Here is a 20,811-nt window from a genome sequence, read left to right on the forward strand (position 1 = left end):
GTCCCAAATGTGCTTGTTAGTATATTCCTCTCAATAGAAATAAAAGTTTTATATTTAAATTGACTCTATGAATTACCCCCATTAAAAAGATAAAGCTATATGGTGCTGCCTTTTACAAATGTAAGAAAACATCTACTATATCAAAACGCCTATATATATGAAGAATAACTCACCATTTAAACAATCTGATTTTAGATGAATGGCAGCCCGTTATACATTCAAGCTGAAAAATTACTCAAGCAGCACGTTTATGTGAAGATTAGAAAACCTCCCTCAGTAGTAAATTAAGGTCTTGGGGGGAGGGCTTGGAGGGAAGGACCAAGGCAATGATGCCGTCAGAACTTCCTTCTCCATGGCTGTCTTGGTTGGGAAACGAGGAGCTTCCCAGTTCTTCACAAAAGCAGTTCTTACCAAGGCTTCAAGCCCTCTCCCTACACCCTGCTATAATTTACATGACGGTTACCTGGCGCAGAGCTGCTTCTAATCGTGTTTGCTTTGATATCGAAAGTGCGCACACGGTCTCCCAGCGTGTGCTTAACTCCTGCATCTGGACCTTCACCCAGGAGGAGTCGTCTCGGCTGCCTTCTATGAGCTCTCGGGCCGAGCGCTTGAGGGCCTGCACGCTGCTGGTTCTCTTCCCCAATTCCTTTTGGAAGGCCTAAGAAAACCATGTTTTTGTAGAAATTAATCTTTAATTACAAAACCAAAGCAGTAAAACATAGCCGGAAATATATGCGTGGAGAGAACATCCTGTACAGATCTCCGAGCCCTGTAGCTGAAGGGCCCAGACTTTTCACACGATATTCGGAGACAGGACACGCTGCCCCCTTCCGAGCACTGTTAAGGGCAGTCCCGTGTCTTAGACGCAGCGCTTGGACTGGTGGTTGCCAAGGGAGGGGCTTAGGGGCTGGGTGAAAAAGGTGAGGGCCTTGAGAAGTGCAGATTGGCAGTTACAAAGCAGTCCCGTGGAATGTCCACACGGCATCGGGAATACCGCCACCAGCACTGCAACACCTATGTATGTGGCGGGTGGGCACCGGAAATGTGAGGGGCAACACTTCGTAAAGTACATGATTGTCTAGCCACTAGGCGGCACCCCTGAAACTAATACAAAATAACACTGAATGTAAACTTCAACTGAAAAATAAAATTTAAAGTTCTTAAAAAAAAAAAAGAACAGTCTTATATAAATCGGGTCGATCTTGTAATAGTTTCCCCAGTGAACAACCTTATTTTTTAAATGACACACTGGTCTTAAATAGTGGTGGCCACCCTTCAGTATTTCAATTCCAGAAAATAATGCATCAAATTCCTTTTCTCTGATTCTTTAAAATGGTGCCTCAGTTCCTCTCAAATCATTACTGAGTTCCATCTGTGTGTTAGCTACCAAACTCCTCTTAATTAGTAAACACATCTAAGAGACTAACAAATAACTAAGCAATCTTGGGGCTCTTCATGGGGATCCTTAGGTATAACAGCAGAAAATGTCATGGACATCGGCATGTAGTCCATTTATTCTATAACATGCCTTTATCTTTTACAGCATCCTGAGTACTAATAGCCCATAATGTCAAATTTTAGTAGCTTAAATCCTTGTCACCTTGGAGGTAAAGCTTTTTCTGTTTCCCCTCCCATCTAATTCAGGTGAATCTGATGTGCCAGGAATTAAATTGGCTCCTTTTGGCCACAGTCTCAAGCCAAGAAATGAGTCCAAGAGTCTTTACTTCTGATCCAAGAGTCTGTGTATGAAACCAGGTCTTTCAAATGACCGACTTTACGTATGGACTAAAATTGTCTTATTTTTCTAAAAAAGTCAGAAATGAATATTACCAAGCACATTTTATAACTGTGGCTCTATCGGTGGCTTTCTTCTTTGATATTCAGATCACTTACAAAAGACAGCCCATCAGAACCAATGCAAACATAGTGTGAGGAATTCTTGGCTGGTTTCGCTCCATTACTTGTAAGTGCGATGTGCCTGCAGACAGACGTGTGTACACGCGTGTGCACACACACACATGCACGGACGGCCCAGGATCGAAGCACTCTGTTTGTGATAGGACTGGCCCAATATTTCTGAGCAGGCTTTCCCATGTGCTTTGTATACTTAAACTTCTTCCTGAGTCTTCCAATTGTATTACTAATGCTGAATGATTAATTCATTCTTGATGACCTTTAATATATAAAAAACCTGGCAAGTGCCTAGGGGAGTAAATATTTAGACAGTGAGCTTACAAAAATGGTATTTATGTAAAAAGGAACATTACACTATTCATTACTCATTGAATGAAAGCCAGGGAATGGAAAAGTTTATATTAATCATGAACAAAATATTTGTTTTAATATAGGCAGAGCAACATAATTTTTAAAATTTTTAATTTGTGCAGGCCTGATCAATGTTCGTTATCTATTCTCTTATTTTCTAACATTCAACATAACCGAATCTCCTTTATGATATAATGAGAAAATAGAACAAGAAAAGGGGAACCAAATATGCCAAAGGACCGATGATGTAAAAAAGAACAGGATCAAAATAGCATAACCAGGGAAGGATAAAGAGAATGTTTTTTAATAACACTGATTTTCTGAACTCAAAAATTACAGAGGGGAAATGTAGCATGAATTCAAGGTCAGTGCGGTAAGGTATCTCTATATAAAGTCAACCGGCAAAAACCATTCTACCTAGTACTGTGCCTCACGTTGTTTTCAAGGCTCAGTCGTAACACGGCATTTGATCATAATCGAGGACCGCACACTCGGTGACAGCTGGAGTTCTCAAATACGACCTTTGATTGGCACAACAGTTTAACATGCGTATCAGGAGATTGCAAGGAAACCAATTGTCTTTAAGCAATAATCAAATCCCTCCCAGCATATGCTGTTGTTTCATAAATCGCTGTAGTTCAAGGGGCAAGGTTAAAACAGTTTAAAAAAAAAGAAACAAAAGCAGCTGATTGTGACCCCCATAGATCACGTCACAAATCTATGCATTTACGCAGTGACCGAGTTCCAGGTCACTGAGTGAGTGATTTTAAATTATATTACGTAATTATTTAAATGAATAAAAAAAGTAGTAAAACATTCCTGAAACATGTCTTAAAGTACCACAGAATAAAATCACTTTCCAAGTTCTAAAAGCTCTTGAATCTGGAACATTAAACACAAAAGTTATTTCTCTGATACTAAAATAATTTTCCTACATCATTTTTAAACTTGGCTCCCTGCTTCTGCTCAAGTGTACATACACTTTGATACTGAAGACTTACGTAGTATGAGGTACAGTCTCTAAGATTTCAAAAGGCTAAGAGGTGACAGTGTCTTCTATGCTCAGAATAATCAATGAGATGAATAAAATGTCCCAGGTAAACAATACCTTGTGGTTATCGATCAGGTTCATCACTAAATCAATGTCTCCATGGACAGGCTGGTCTTCCGCCAGCTGGGGCTCAACTCTATATAACCAATCAATGAGGGCCTGCAGGGCATCTGTGAACTGTCCGGAAAATAACAGAGCTTCCTCCAATTTGTTTTGTCTGAGGGGAAGAGGGGGGGACAGGAGGAAAAATCAACCTGAGCAACAAAGAAGCCAGCCTAAACAGCCTAACAGCTAAAATTCATTTACGAAGTTTGAGCCGTACTCGAGAGAAAAAAACAGTGTGTTGGTATTCACTGCTAGTTCTGTGCCTTCTTTAGAAGATAACAACACTGTTCTCCAATTTTCTCTTTTATTCCTTAGATACATGGCATCTGTCCCAGGAAAATTCTCTCGTCATCACCCCTGGAAATCACAGACCCTTCCGTTTCTTCATAAAAATATGCTTTTTTAACTAAAAGACTTTCTAATTTTGTTTTAAATTATCATACAGTAAAAACTGAGGTTTTGGGGTATACAGTTCTATGCATTTCAGTACACGTATAGAATCATGTAACTATCATCACATTCAAGATACAGAACAGTTCCATCATCCTGAATAATTTCTCCTGGGCTGTCTCTTTACAGGCACAGCCGCACCCCTCTCTCAGCCCTGGCCTGTACAGATCTGTCTGCCATCACTGGTCTCTTCCCGAATGGCATATAAAAGAAATGATTTATCCGACTACGTGACACTGTAAAAAGCATGACCTTCTGAAACTGGAGATTTTTAAAATTAAAACATATACACACAAACTTACTGTGAAGTTCCCTAGAGTGGAATACAATATTCTATGTACCCTTGATACTGACAAAAGTAATTAGACTAAGGATCAATAAAAACTTTGAAAACATTTTAAAGACATTTGAACTCTTTCATACTACTGTTCCTTCTTCAATACTTGAAAATTCTGAAATACGTTTTGGGCTCTCGCAGCTGAAGTCTAATGAGAAAGATGGGGATAGAAATGGGCGGACGGAAGTTGGAGGGGACCACAGGGGTCAGAACAGTAGACCTTGCAGAGAAAGAGCCCATATTTTAGTTCACACCAATATTAAGTCCCCAAAGGGTATGAAGCAGGGGGAATGGCAAGCTTCATTTCCATTTTAAAAAGACCACCCTAGTAGTTATTTTGAAACTGGATTAAGGATAATAGCAGACCCAGGGAGACCAGTCAGAAGATAACACAGTAGTAAGTGTGAGATGACAGAAGCTTGCGGGATATTTATTCTCACTTCTGAGTGAACTGGGTAGTAAAAACAAATGGTAACGAACAGCAAGGCCTTGTCCGGGCAGGAACTGTGTAAGGGTCGTACTAAGGACCAGCAGAAGTTCCCCAGGCAGATGACACACTTGAGGTTCCTAAAATGCATGGCTCTGGTGTATCTGAAAGAGGCCCAACGAAGTAACCCAACCTTGCAGACCATTTTACCTCTCCACAGACTTTCCACAGATAGTATCCCACTTGTCTCGGAGTTCACTCAGCATGTCATCCAGCTTCAGGTTGTCATCGGCCAGGGACGTTTTCTCCTTCAGGGAACGTCCAGTTCTGTTGGTGGTGTCGTAGACTGAATGCTTGGCTCCAAGAGATTTCTGAAACTCCTGTACATATAACAAGACAGCGATGTGCATGTGTACTTGGGAGTAACAAACAAATAGGTAAGAGACATTAACAGAGGCATCTCTGACAAGTGGAATCTAACGAGAAGACGCCGGCAAACAATCGAGTCATACGGAGTGTGGTGCTGGACTCTAATAGGAAAACATCAGGGTGGAAAAGAATCTTTCCGTCTTCAAACTGAAGGTTTCACTTTTCTTAGAAGCCAGGTGTCTCCAAGAGCACTGCTATGATGAAGACAACAATTGCAAAACAAACAAATCCTGAAACTTCTATAGCTATCAACCACAAACAATGTGCTAGTTATGATAAGATGGAATTGCTAATAAACTATTGAAAATCCCACGGTTTGAGGACAATAATGTAGTTAACGTTCTATGAGGAACCACAGGTCCAGGAAGGACACAGAGTGACTAAATAATGTAAAATTTTACTTTTTTTTTTTTTGTCACACAGATTTATTGTCACACATTTTTGATAGTCACGATGTTACGTGTAATTTCTCCTGTGAACTAGGATGAGGGACAAATAAGAACCACATCTATAGATCTCTGTGTGTGGACCTACTGGTCATTCTATTCACACCACTTGGGAGTCCTGCGCCCTCCTCTCCATCTCTGTAATGACCTACTGAAGTCTGAGAAGATGCACAGACTACTCTTCTAAGTACCAAATAGCTACATTGCTAACATGAAATCTATGCTTTGTTACTTCTTACCTTGTTAATCTTCATGTTTGTGTGTATATGTGTGGGAGAGCTGTATTCCACTCTGTCTGTACAACTCAATTATAAGCCTCTCTGGAGCAGGGATATTGTCTTTGTAGGCTCCTCACTATCAGGTTATATTCTCTATGTGTGTATAACTATGTAACAAAAAGAATGAGATGACTGCTATTGCATATACAATATAATCCCAGCGATGGGAAGAAAAGCAAAGTCAACTTATAAGCTCAAAAACAAAAATGGGAACACATACAATGATTCTCAATCCTGGAAAGACATTGGTTAGAATCACTCCAGAGAGTAAAATGCTATGCAAATGTATAATCTTCCAAAATAACCTCAGTTACAATTACCTAATGAGTTTTTATTACCTTTAAAAGTGAGATACTTTACATGTCTTACAATGACTAAGATATTTATTTTGTCTTGTAACAGGAAGCAACTACATCTGGGAATTTTTTTCAGCAATGAACCATTACAATATCACACTATTTTTGCAGTTTGTTTTCTACAGATACTATTTTTTTCACATTATCCTAAACAGGATGTTACTTTTATAATTACAGTATTGACAGTTTTTCTTCAGATACTTAATAAATGTTATGGCTGAATACAAAGTAAACTAATACATTTTAAAGACAAAAAGTACCCAAATAATGAACAGAAAGGACTTCTTTTAAAATTGGCTGAATGGAGTTTGTCATCACTAAGCCCTTAATATATAAAATGTTAAAGGGACTTATCTAGAAAAAGACGAAGATCAAAACTACGAACATTAAAATGATAACTAACTCACAACTATCAACAACTGAATCTAAAAAACAAAAACAAACTAAGCAAACAACTAGAACAGGCACAGAATTGCAGAAATGGAGGTCACATGGAGGGTTATCAGTGAGGAGGGGGAGAAGGGAGAATGGAGAAAAGGGTGCAGGGAATAAGAAGTATAATTGGTAGGTACAAAATAGACAGGGGGATGTAAAGAAAAGTATAGGAAATGGAGAAGCCAAAGAACTTACATGCACAACCCATGGACATACACTAAGGGTGGGGATTGCAGGAGGGAAGGGGAGTACCTGGCAGAGGGGACAAAGGGGAAATATTGGGGCAACTGTAATAACATAATCAACAAAATATACTTTAAAAATTTGGCTGAACGTACCATGTATCTTTATCTCAGCAACAGTAACTATGGCAGTAAGCTGCACTAGGGGAAACAGAGAATCTAACAGGGTTCCTTGCATATCCTTATTGCTAGGATTTTCGAATTTAAGTATTCAGGATACTTTCGTAAGACTACACAACACAACATCTACAGTCAAGTTCAAATAAGGCATTCTATATTGTAAAGGAGGCTCTTGATTTTCCATCAGAGGGGAAGGAAGGAAGGTACTGCTCACTGTCACTGTGCTGCCAATATTAGATGTGGCAGCTCAGGGACACGGCGTGCCAACAGAACAAGCCACTCATAAGCTCTCATGCGGACAAAAACAGATGCTCGATACGTTTGCTTCCTTCACCCTAGGGTCATGGCCCTCTGAGGTTACTTAGCTTCACCAGTGGAAGCAACCGACCTAAGTGCAGATGGTGGCCAGAATTTTCTGATGATGACCTACATCACCCCAGTTTTTCCACCCTTTTATAAATTACCACCTTGCAAGCAATGAGTTATTTGTAGATGCCTAAAGCTGTCAAACTGTTGGCAGGAACCACGCTCCTTTTGCCCACACCCTCCCTCTGGGTGCTGACGGTCAAACAGAATTACACATAGACCCAAATACAACAGATCGGAGGAGGATGGGGAAATGCTCTTTGAATGCCAAGTAGTAAGGATAGAAAAGGTAGAAAATATAAAATGTGGTGTTTCCGTATCTTCTCATCTATACGAGGAACCACTATGGTTGAGGGTAAGGATGGAATTTCATATCCCCACATATGCACAATAAAATGCCAATTTAGGTAGAAAAAACAGTTTTCCCCACTGTTAAAAAGAACCTACATGGGAAAATGTACACTACTTTTTACTATAGAATTATCTTCTGCACGGCCTATGAAAGAAAGTACAAGCAAGGTAAGACAATTGTTAAAAATTGAATCGCCAATGTTTGAACTCCTACAAATCCTTTATGTGTTTTAGATGGTGGAAGACTTCCAGTTTTAACTGTTTTACCAATTAGCTCTGGATCATAACGGAATGGTCCCCAGGGAGTAAAGATGCCACTGCCACCTAACCAATGTGAAGGGCAACGGCTTTATTTCCTGTGGTTCACATTGATCAGCCTTTCTTTCTTCGAGTGATGAATAAATACACGATCAAATAGGAATTTAAAAGTGAGCCCGGAGTACAGGAAGACGCAATATGCTTTTCCTAGTTGTGCACCGACCTTATGCTGCGTGAGCTGTGTTTTTATTCTGTCTGGATCGTTGGCGATTTCCAGTTCGGAATCCAAGGACTTTTCTGACTCTTCCAGCCACTCCATAAGTTTACTCCAAGCTTCATGGAACTGTAAAGAAATGCGCATTGTGTCCAGAACACTTTCTGGTACACTCACGATATTTAGAGTCTACTATTTATTTAAAATAGAAGTTAATGTCAATGAAATGTTGAAATGTACTAATTCCACATTTCCCTTGAAGGAGAAACAAGCAGAGGTTTCATCAGCAGGTTACAAACTCTCTTGTTAACACTTGGCTTCTACGGTCCTGTCCCGCGCTCACGTCGTTGTGGTTCACTCAAGCACACAAAGTTTAACAAAGATAGAAATGTGAGGGAGCACCGGGGAGGACTCCCTGTCTTTTGCTTAATAATTAACACCGACTCTCCCGAGAGCTGTCTTTGCTTCCTGCTGTCTCTTGATGAATCTGGGTTTACTTCAATGGCATTTAATTCAATGGTCTTTAATTCTTATGTTAAGGAAAGGAACAAAACAGGATAGAGAGAAAAAAGTGTGTAAAATGGCTTTATAAAGTAACAAGAACGAAAAGGGGTCACTTTGTTCCTATTCAATACAAAGATCAGCTAACATCTTTATTGTTGCTATCACAATCCTTGAATTAATGCCCGTGCCTCACATGTTGGTTAAATATGTAAGAACGCACACAACACTTGAGTTCTAACTAAATATAATTCTCTTTGTCATCTCCAATCTTGAAAAAGTCTGGTGCTACATATATTTAATTTCACCCACAGTCTGTTTTCTGTTTATCATTGAGAACTAGTGTGTACTATTTTTGGAGACCAAATCGTGAAAATGGTTATACATTATTTCTCATAATAAACTTAAGTGAACAGATACAGAGCAAAAACTTAAGTAATCAAAATAAATGTGTTTTATGTGAAAGCATATTAATAATGAAATAACAGAAAGACGCTTCTTACAAACACAGCACAGTAAGAACACGGAGTCACCGAGCAGCAAGGGCCCACCGGGCCCATCTCCTCAGAGCCCGCTCTCCCCACAGGGCCCCCCCACGGCTGTAATCCATTTAAACATGAAAACAGGGAGGCCACAACAGGCACATACGTTGTCAAAGTGAGACAACATCTGAGCGAAAAACTGAGATGTTAGAATAAAAACAAATAAAGACATAGCTAGCCACGGTCTTAGGCAGCCGTACTACAAATAACCTTGCTGTAACAGTTAGATGGTAAGCCTGATGGTATAAACACACAAGTCCCAAGGCTGCCCCTACTTTCACAACTATTTTTAAGTCACTCAAACACAAGAAATGCTATGCTTTTCTACTGAGACTGGTAGGAAATCCTTATAAAGTTAACTAACCAAATTGAGAAGATAAAATTGATTAAATGGAGAAGGGGGAAGAGGGTGGGCAACTGGCTTCTGGCAGCCAAGAGGCCTTTATAAGCTAGATGTTCATAACTCGTAAGAGCCTACACTTCAGATGACACTGTTACATATCTGGAGAGAAAAATGTCGGGCTCAGCATTAGTACTGTCTTATGAAATCAGTACAGACCAGTCCCATCCCAGAGACTCACTCGTAACACTGCATATATCGTACCTCCCACTCACAAAGGGATACAGGGCTTGTAATCCTACAACAGTGCAATCTGTCATTTCTAAAGACTTTAAAAGCTTATGCTGATAGCTTTAAACACTGAAACACTAGACCCCCATGACACCTTTTTATCACCCAGCTGAGCCTAGCTCCCCAAAACAATGGAGTCCGGCACCACGGATGGACAAATGCAACTGAATGGGACAGAAGGAGTCATAAAGTCCAGCCTCAATACGACACTTTCTAGTTTCTAATAAAAATCAAAGATACATGCCAAGCAAGGTGCGTGCATCTTTGTCTTCCCTGGAGAATAGAGACACATAATTTTACTTCTTCTCTGTGTTTAGTCTAAAACAGAACATTAATAACAAGTGAAGGAAATCAGGCAAGTTCCTTGTGAGTGTTTCTAGATTTTTTTTAAAAAAGCAGCCCCAAAAGATTCAAACAATTTAAAAGTGGGATGGAGCTGAATCAAAATATTAGAAAAGAAGTAAAGGCTTGCCAACAAGTATACAGAGTCAGAGAGGTGAGGAGTCTGAACGACTCAGACACAGAACACGCCCTTTCAGAAAGCTGGCCGGGAGGCTGTCTGGCTCTCCGCTCTGACATTTGAAGAAAGTTTGGCTTCGGAACTAAACAAAGGTAGTAATATAATAAAGTATGATGTCTCACTCTGAACATGAGAGTGGAGGCTGAAAGGACAAAGAAAAAAACAAGCAAACCCAGTAACAAAAATTTGGGGCCTCTTTTGGGACCTTATGGTAATGGTCCATCTATGAAGTCAAGCTATAGCCAGGCTTTTCAGGAATAGTCCCCAGGGCCTGAAGTTGCTGCCAGGTCAAAAAGTGATGTTGTCATCCCAATTTAGGCCACTGTCTTAGGAAACAGGCACCTTGGCTTCATGCCAGGGTTGTTACACCTAGTATAGCCTGCGATAAAAGTACTTTACTAACATAACATGTATTTCAACAGCCAGAGCTGATTTATCGCCAAGTTCAGAGAATTTGTATAAAGGTTTACCTGCTTGGCCCTCTTCCTTGCATCATCCAAAGATCTTCCTCTTTCTACTAACCGTTGAACCACTTTTTCCCATCGACTTTGTACACTGATAAGTAGATTCTTAATGAGGACAACATCTTGTTTCTGGCTAAAATATTTCAGATGGGTTCCAGTTTTATCCAGCTCTATTATCTGCTCACGGTGAGAGTTTACTTCATTGGCAAAGACCTTTCACAAGAAAAGGTAAAATCAGAAACAAATGAGAAACTAATCTATCTTGAAAAGGCTTCGGGTGTCCTAAGCAGAAACTATTTCAAAAGATAAAAGAAAGTTTTCAAACTATCAGGTTCATGCTTTTGACATTAAAACAGCCTGCTGTGAACAAAGGTGTGAGGTCACAGTGCTACCCATCTGAGTCCAGCATACCTTGTGTTCATCGATCTGAAATAACACTGTGTCCAAGATAAGGCTGGGCCGAGAAGCCACATTTAGGGTCTGTTCAGCCTGGGTGAGCCAGTTGATGAAGTCTTGGAGAGAATTGTGGAACTCCATTGCCAAGTTGAGGGCTTCTTCCAGTTTAGTCTGTGAAGAAAGATTATTTAGTATTTGATGATATTTGAGGGTTTTTTATCCACCCAGTTAAACCACTCTCTGGCAGATTTCCTTCCCATCTATACTTTATTTATGCACAGGCTATATTACCTAAACAGTTTATGAATATAACAGGTCTTCACTAAGATACAGGCAAACCAAACCCCTTGAAGTATAGTAAGAAGCATCTCACTACAGCCCAAAACATTTTAATATACATCAAATTGTGGTTTGGGGGCAGTTAACCACAGAACCCAATTACTAAACAGAATCTGTACAAAGAAAATTTGACAGTCATACGATTAATTTTGGGGACTGCAATACTAAGAAATTTATTTATGATGTGTCAGTGAGGGCAGGCAATCTACTATTCCTATCCAATCATTTTTCTTATAGCATTAAACAGTGATATTTTTAATCCGTCTCATGGATTTTTGTTATGTTTAAGTGATTATTATATAGAGACAACTATCTCACTCCCTTGGTCTCCCTCTCTCCTTCTCCCTACGTACTCCCTTTTGCTTAATAAGCATGATTAGGGTAGAATTATTTAACAATCCAGAATTCCAGTGGTTCACAAATTTAAAAATATAACCAGTAAGTGATCTATGATATGCTGTTCTCTATGTCTGCATAGATTACTTCAACTCTGTCCTTCTATGTTAAGAAAGAATACTGTTTTCAGCTGACCCCCATCAAACCTCCTAATGTATACAAGGGAAATTCAAACACGGACCAGTAAAAGTTCCGCTGAGCACGCTACTCGGAGGTAAGGTAAGACTCGTGAAATAAGACAACTAAAACATTCGTTCCATTACATTAATCAAGGCACATACTTTCCTTTCATTGAGTTTGGTTTCCACCGATTCCCATTTTTCTTTCAAGTTATTTATGTCTTGGTCAACATTTGTCTCTGCAGATTCGGGGCATCTTGCAAGCACCTGCTGGCCCTTCTGCATCAGACTCCTATACGTTTCTTCTTTAACATCAAAGGCAGCACAGATTTCCTAAATTGAGATACCCCCAAGTTATATCATTTTTTAAGAGAATAAAATCTAAGAGTTCTTATCCCAGATCATCAATCCCAAGCCCCTTCTCACATATTCAACTCGATCCAGTGTACAGAATAACTCCGACACATTCAAGCTTTTCACTATATTGAAACAACACCTAAACCTATGGCCATACCCTGTCTACCGAAGATTCTCAGAAACGCTGCTATCATCATGAAAAGGTTTGCGAAGCAGTATTTTAAATGTTATTGTATCAAGAAAGTCTTCGCTTGATTGGTTACTGTATGAAAGTCTTCGTACAGTAACCAATCAGCTCTGCCGCCTTTGGTAAGTAAGTTAACCTCCCTGGGCCTCAATTTCCTCCTCTGTAAAGCAGGTTCTAAGTCTCTCCTCAGACTATGTAATACAATGACTGTAATATTTTTGGTATAATCAAATCGGGGCTCAGAAGACATCCAGTGCACAGAAAGTAAAGACCCAGAATAGTAAGACATTTACATTGATAATTCAGACTTTGGAATCACAAAAGACAAACCGGTCATACTGTGAAAATATTTTTCTAATTATAACATTTTTAAAGCTTTCAACTAGAATGCAGTGTGTATCTTTTCTACAGAGAATTAAAAAAATACTGATTAAACAGATTTGAATTTAAAGTCAATGAAATAAGAGTTACATTCATGTAAAAAATTAAGACTTGTTCTAGTCCACTGATTCAATTACAATGTGGGTCAAATCATTGCTCCCCCTGAAAAATTATATATTTTATGTCTCACATTTTCAACTTTGTAATTTTAAAACTAAAATATAATTCAAAGAATTCACCCATATTAAAGTATAGAATTCAGTGTTTTACTAATATATTACAAGGATGTGCGACTATTACTAATAACTCCAGCACATTTTCATTACCTCAAAACTTGAAAGTTTCTTAAGCCATAAAAAACCCTTTTTAAAGATATTTACAATATCAATCACTAAAAACTTTTAATCCTAAAGCAAACCTTTTAAATATAGCTAAATCTCAGGAAACTGTAATATTCTAGGTTTTCTGGTTTCCTTCAATTCTAACACAACCAAATCAAAAGAATATTACTAAAAATGTATTATAAATATCAATAACTCTTTAAAATTCTTTAAATCTTGGAATTTCTTTAATCTGGTAAATTATGTCAGGTTATAGCAAATTTATTTGAAACACCCCACCCAAATCACATAAGCTAATACCTAACATTTTTCTAAAAGTAAAATATCCTAAAGATAAACTCTTTCCTTTTCTTTTTTAATTTATATTCTTCTAAATTAACATTTTAAAAATATTTCTTTTTAGAAATTAACCTCGGGCATGTGTGTTCAAGAATTCATTAAACTTATGTTTAATGAACACTATAATAGCTATGTAGATACTTCCAGAAAAGTAAAGAATATCTGGAAGTCAGTCAGCTTTTATGGAAAAGGTAAACAGTCCCAAGTTATTATTTAGTCAATTACTTTTTCAATGAACAAATGGTCACTAGTGGCACACACAAAAACACAGCCTAATACAACAGTAAAAACAACAAAACCACAAACACAATTTTCTAAAATGCTGAATATACAGTAAAGGTTTCTAGAAAATTCCATACAGGACTAATAAGATTTATTTTAAACGCTCATGGCAACTGTGAAGTGACTAAGATATTAATTGTTACATTTCTTCACAATACCTACAAATGGTTACTTTCTCTCCAAATCACCAAACTCAAAATAGTTTCCAAATAACTACAGTTTTAAGAGGCTCTTACAACATTAGGACTGAGCTAAAGGATACAGACTTTAATGTGCAGTGGCCCATTTCTTTTGTCAAATCTCTAAATACTTCCATTTTCATTTCATAAGATACTAATTATCAGCATTTGAATATTAAAATGAATTCCTGATGCAAATCCACAAGTGTAAAAATTAGAGGATTAGTTTTCAAAATTTAAAGCAGACTGTTGTTTCTTAGAACTTTTAGAGCTGAATATTAATAGGAAATGAATGAATAAGAAATGCCAATAAATCAAAAGCAGTCTAAATTTAATTTGTCAGTTCATATATCTGTGAAAGAAAGCCAGAACCTCAAGTTTAATCATTTTTTCCTCCTTGTCCTTTGGAGTTCACAGTGCCACCGAGTCTGGGTGGGAACTGCCCACAGGCAGAAGGCTCCAGACTGGACAATCAAACAGAAGCTTGCTCTCGTCCACATCGGTATAAGTGTGAAGCTGAAGATATAGCCCTATCACCGTTAAAATAAATAACTATGTTCTAACAGGACAAAAACATATTTTCCAGCCTCCTATGATACAAGGTGGAAATAAAATGATTACGGCAATAATTTTTAGGTCAATTCTGACTACTTTAGGGATTTTTCTTATCATTCAAAGAACAAAAGTTTTTAACTTATACAATATTGATTACTACCCACACTAGTTTATCATTTTATGGGAGAAGGTATACTTTCAAAAAAATGTCTAGACTTCTAAAACCTCTTTTCATATACCGACATACTAACCTCTGAAATAAAGAATAGTTTCTGACTTGAAAATTTTAATCAATAAATGGCAATTCTAGCGCTTACACAGAGAGATTTCTGCTATGAAACTGTATATCCTTTAAACCCTCTGCCACTATTTATTTATCACCAGGGCCCATACAAAATTACCAGTGTCTTACTCTGAGGCTAGAGCTGTGGGAAATAATGTACTTACCATGTGGGCATTGAGCTGCTCCCTGGCCGTTTCTGGCAAACCCCCCAGGGGTTTAGATGCTAACAGATGGCGCTCTGTGTCGGTCAGCCACTGCTGCAAATCCTCAATTTCACCATGAAACCCTTTGGCCTAGAGTGACAGAGAGTTTGGGCCATAAACATTGTCACTTCCAAGCAGAAAACAAGGTTTAAACAATCCAGACTGCTAAGCTCTTTGTGAATTCTGAAGAATAGCCAGGTGCCCCTAGGTTTGCCTTGCAATTACTTCTTCAGGAGAGTGCTACTAGATAAGGCTATTACACTAAGAACTGGAGAGCTGTGTTCTCACCAGCTCTATTCTTTATCCCACTTATTTTTACTCTTCTCCTTGAGGTGGAAAAATTAAGCAGGGGCCTGTAAGCCAATGAAAGAATTCCATGCTAATTTGGTCTTGAAGGCTATAGAAAATTTCAGAATGTATTCTCTTATTCACCTGGCGCAAGGCACCATCCAGCTGCTGCTTCCTTTGTTCTGTTTTTTCCAAAACATTTTGCCAGCGTTGATTTAAAACCTCCAGTTTGTTCTGAAGGCTGCTTGCTTCTTCTCCTGCACTTGATTCAATTAGATCATTTCCTGCTTTATTAACAGCTTCTACTGTGGACTGATGAGCTAATACATCATTTTGGAGCACCTGCAAATAGGGTAACAATATGGCTGCTAGTTTATAACATGTTAACATCACTTTTAATGCGATTGTTTGATTTCCTGGTTTTGGAAGATTCTGAAACAAAAGCATCATATCCATAGAATTTTAATACTAATAGAGTTTTTAAGTGATGAGACTTCTTTTCCCTTACCTTTGCAGCTTTCCTGTCTACCAACATCCCGTGAAATGATTATGGGAGACCACTGCTAGTAGTTCCCATTAGAATAGCTTTGCAATTAACGGCATTAAGTAACTAGGCATTATGATTAAAAGGCTCTAAAAGAGTTCATTTGATTCAAGCTCATTTTAATTGAACTTTATTTTAACATTTTGAGTAAACAATTTAAAAGATATTTGTTTCTATACATTCACTTTCAAATACGAAATTATTACATTTCTAAGAAAAACAGCACCATGTTTTATAATTAGCACTATAAAAGGGAAAAATTGTCATGGAATATTCTTTTATCTTCTCTCATTGGAATGGTGCTAGGACTGATTAAGTTAACAGGAATCTTGGGAAGCTCTAACACTAAAGGGAAAGAGATTTGTTTCCCTGTGTATCAGGGATACTCAAGCCCAGCATTCCAAAGTCAAGCTGTTCTTTTAGTAGAAAATACACATATGAAATTCTTACTACTGGCCCCAGTAAATAATGCCTTTCTATTCTGCTAAACAGTGGAACTACCAGAATCGGTTAATAACACTTAAATGTACTAACATAGCGCAAGAGTGATTAAATACAGAAAGCAACTGCAAGGCTAAAAAGATCAATTTTTATATTGAAAAGAATTGTAAGAATTACACTTTAAAGAATAAATACAGCTTAGTAATACATAGTTTCCTTTGAAGAAGACTGTGGTTTTGTTTTTGGAAACCAGACAAATCCCTATGTGAGAGCTGATAATCCTTCTCTACACTGACTGAGGGCTGTCAATGGGAAAGAAAAAACCATCATCTCCTGTCCTAGGTAAGGCATCTCGCACACATCTGGAGGGAAATGCAGACCAGGGAGGGTCTTCACTGAAGGGCACTACCAATCTGCAATCACTGTTTCTCTGTATATGCTCATTTCTGAGGCACCTGGTGAGGCAGTGATTTTCAGACTATAAAATCAACTGAGTAAGAAATCTTCTTTATAATAAGCATGCTCTTTGGTATGTTACCACTAGGAATCACCGTTGAAAGGTAAGATTTAAATATTCTCATGGTCAAAATATAAAAAAATAATTCTATAAAATTCATTCTTCTAAATGGTCCCAGTCCTATCTAAGACACTCCCGCCCTCCCTGCAGCATTTGTGCTGGCAATCCTAAGTCCTGTAACTTTTGACCTTTGAAAAATGAAAGAAGGATCCATTTTTAACTGTTCAAAGATAAATAAACAGAAATAAAAGGTCCCCAATTCATCACTCACCAAAATAACTGGATCACAGTGCCTCATTTTTCCACCTTTACTATATTCCAGAGAGTTTCTGTCAGTGGCCTATGTGACTTTTTAGGACAACTGCTAAGTTATGAAATGTAAATGCTATAAACCCTCACCATGAGAATAAACATGGTTTGTTCCTATGCAGAGTCAGTCTGACTAGTCACTACTGCTCTTAGTGAAGATATAATATAGACATTAAATAACAACAAGTATTAACGATGCATAAGTTCTAACTGCTTAATCAAATATGGTTGGGCAATGAGTATAATATAGACAGAGCAAGGTTAAAAAAGGGAGAAAATTTTAAATTAGAAAAAAATTACTGTGGGAAAGGGCATGGGAGAAGGAGAGCTGAAGCAAGAATAGTCAAAAACTGTGCATCATAATCTTAGAGTGCAAAAAACACCTTTCACTTCTAAATGCTATTAAATATGTAAAACAATCAAACTTTTTCTATTTGAGAACCAACAAAACTCATTTAAGGCTAGGATGCAGGATCTAACCTGAAATAGATGCCACTATTAATGGGAATGGAGGGTTCTATGGAAGACTGTTGAATGTCAGGATAAACTCTACTGAGCACATAACCTTTTGCTCATTAAGCCTAGTAATGTAAGAGACAGGAACTTTTCATTAAGAATTATCAAGTGCCCCAAACAATACAACAATATAAAATTGTGTTGCCTAGATCTCAAGATAAAAATTTTCAATTTATAAGCTTTAAATCAAGTGCAGGACGTATAAGAACTTTTAAATATAATATTAAAAAACAAATTCATGACAAAAAGGACTAAAAACAAAAAGCCAGTGAAAAGAGAGACAGAGACAGAAGAACAAGCCTCAGCATAATGAGAGAGCACGGCTGGAAATATGTCAGACATGCCACAAAGCTGCCCATGAGAGACCCATGGAGATCAGGGTGAACAGAGGAAATACACACACACCCTGCAGTGGAACAACATTTGAATCTAGAACTTATGAAATAACGTATTCTCAAGAACTCTTAAAACCAGGAACTACTATAAAGGACACATAGACAAAACTAAGGGGGAGGGTGGAAGCAGGGGAGGGAAGGAGGTTTGGCTGGGGTGGGGTAGAGGGGTGGGGGAAAAATGCAGACAACTGTAATTGAACAACAATAAAATAATTAAAGAAAAAAAAAGAACTCTTAAATCCATGCTACATTAACCCGATGACAGGGACAATCAGGGATTTGAACTGACGTGTGGTGTTTGCCAGGCAACTCTAATAAAATTTAGCCAGGAATTTCCCATCCTCGCTTTTTCTGATAATTTCTGCCTTGAACAATGAGAAAAATATTTTTACAATCTTTTAAGAAATGTTTTTAGAAGTTTAACCTTTAGTTACAAATGTCAAATACAAACTTGGGTTAAAATTACAAACTTGAAAAATGCATAAAGGACATGGAAATAAAGAACAACCTGACAGTGACCAGAGGGGAGGTGGGGGAGGGGGATAATAGGGGAAGAAGGGAAGGGTCAAGTAAAGGAGCTTGTATAAAGGACCCCTGGACAAAGACAACAGGGTCGGGGGAGGCGGGCAGGGAGGAGGATTGAATGTGGAAGGTGGAGGGTGGTTAAGGCAAGGGACAGTAATGGCAGGAAAGTGGGGACAAGTGTAATTTAACAATAAAAAAAAATTTTAATTAAAAATAGAAAAAATTTAAAAAATAAAAAGAAAAATGCATAAAGAAGAAACATTAAAAATTGATGAAACCAGAAGTGCATAGAGAAGAAACATAATATGCAACAATAGCTACGTACATGATGCTTGGCAAGTTCAATTTCAATGGCCTTAGGGTCACCTCCGACAGGTTTCTGTTCGCTGAGCAAGCCCTCGGTGTGTGTCAGCCACGCCAACAGCTCATCCAGAGCATGCTGGAACTGCCCCAGGGCTAACAGGGCACCCTCCAGCTTATGCTACCGAAAAAGAAGAGAGGAAAAAAAATCCATGTATGAATCTGTTATTAAAAATAACACATTTATAAAACAAGGGCAAGAAATCAATCGTTTCATGCAGCATAAGTCTGTAAGCATATCCAGTGAAGCCCAATCATCATAAACTTCTACATTCTCAGTTTGAAATGCTTTATGGTTAAAACATAGCATGGGAGGAGCAGAAAGAGTTCTGAAATAAGAGAATTTAGGGGCTTCAAAAGTTTATGTACATAATCACCTAATTTTAGTTTTTAATAATTATTTTACATTAATACATAAAATTGAAATTTTATAAATTCTTAGCAAAGGTGTAGTTGTTTACCTGCCGGTTGATAATTCTCTCATCCAGACTATCCCATATCAACTTCAGTTCCATCAATGGGTCCTGGACAGTGTGTTTGTCACTTTCTTCCGTCACTTTCTTCAGCAAAAGCTCTGCTTGATGGTTCAGTCTTTCCATCTCTATCTGTTGTTGATAGGCCTCTGACTTAAATTGCTATTTTTTTTAAAGAAATATACACGGAAAATTTGTTATAAAGCAGTAACATTAAACAAAAATAAGTCTACGAGTTAGATCTTTATTCTAATTCACACTTCTTATTGTGGGGCGGGTGGGGGTGAAAAGGAATTAAAATGTAACCCAGTTTACTAATAAAAGAGTTATAGATTAAAAAAGGGGAAATCTTTTTTCTTTATTCAGTGTTTCTGATGGAAAGATGTTTTTATTTATAATTTTGTTATTTCACTTTTTGCACTTTATAATAAAAAACCAACACATTTCAAGGATGAACTTATTCTAATGTCTAATTATAATATTCAATAAATGAATTTTCAAATTATAAAAAAGATTAAAATACATATTGACATATAAAACCCAGAAAAAGATCTCTAAGAACCTCAAATTAATATTCTTGCTCAAATATATACACATATCTTACATCCACTGAACACTGTGTTTTCTGTAGCTGTGCTGTGTTCATTAATATTTAGTTTTCTCTACGATTCACCCATTGCTGACTCAGAATAGCATTATTCTCTCTCCCAGGGCTTACTGACACATATTTAGCAGACTTGCCTTTGCCAATCCACACAGGTTAACAAATGGTTGCTTGTAATAGGAAACTGTCCTTTCATAAAATATTTAATGTGCAATAGTAAATAATTAAATAGTAATTAATGACTAAGAAGCCCCTCAATTTTTCAAACATATACAAATAATAATTAAAAAATAGTAACTATGGTAGAGTGAGCACTTGTTATGTTCAACTTACTCTCAGTAAACCAATAAAGAAAATAATTTTATTCTCAATTTAAGCTAAGGACACAGAAGGGAGACAAGGTACATAACTTTCCTGAGCTCGCTTAGCTAGTAAGTGGATGACTTGGAATGTAATCTCAGTCAACCTGATTTCAGAGACAGCCTTCCTAACCTGCCTGCCATACAAAAACCACTGAGATACATGTAAGTATCCAAAATACAGTCCTCCACAGCTGCAAATGTATATAAAGTATATGATGTGTTACTGCATGATCAGATTTTTAAAAATCCCAATATAATGATGGTAACAGTAAAATTCTTTTTAAAAATCCCACATTTTTTCTAAATATTCTGTTATCACACTTGGAGATGAA

The 20,811-nt window shown here is 37.6% G+C and overlaps 1 protein-coding gene across 14 annotated transcripts in view; it reads right to left on the reverse strand.

Annotated features, from left to right (window-relative positions):
• Nucleotides 1-20,811, reverse strand: part of DST (dystonin) — a 422,554-nt gene that overhangs the window by 26,859 nt on the left and 374,884 nt on the right. For all 14 annotated transcript variants that reach the window (XM_053913661.2, XM_053913670.2, XM_053913655.2 and 11 more), the window contains 11 exons: nucleotides 19,502-19,675; nucleotides 19,006-19,161; nucleotides 15,578-15,775; nucleotides 15,107-15,235; nucleotides 12,201-12,371; nucleotides 11,200-11,355; nucleotides 10,795-11,001; nucleotides 8,140-8,259; nucleotides 4,846-5,015; nucleotides 3,374-3,533; nucleotides 464-658 (listed from right to left, as the gene is read on the reverse strand). In XM_053913661.2, coding sequence (XP_053769636.1) covers nucleotides 464-658; nucleotides 3,374-3,533; nucleotides 4,846-5,015; nucleotides 8,140-8,259; nucleotides 10,795-11,001; nucleotides 11,200-11,355; nucleotides 12,201-12,371; nucleotides 15,107-15,235; nucleotides 15,578-15,775; nucleotides 19,006-19,161; nucleotides 19,502-19,675 — 1,836 coding nt within the window. The remainder of the gene's footprint in view (nucleotides 1-463; nucleotides 659-3,373; nucleotides 3,534-4,845; nucleotides 5,016-8,139; nucleotides 8,260-10,794; nucleotides 11,002-11,199; nucleotides 11,356-12,200; nucleotides 12,372-15,106; nucleotides 15,236-15,577; nucleotides 15,776-19,005; nucleotides 19,162-19,501; nucleotides 19,676-20,811) is intronic.

This window comes from Desmodus rotundus, chromosome 11, assembly GCF_022682495.2.
Source record: "Desmodus rotundus isolate HL8 chromosome 11, HLdesRot8A.1, whole genome shotgun sequence".
NCBI classification, from domain to species: domain Eukaryota; kingdom Metazoa; phylum Chordata; class Mammalia; order Chiroptera; family Phyllostomidae; genus Desmodus; species Desmodus rotundus.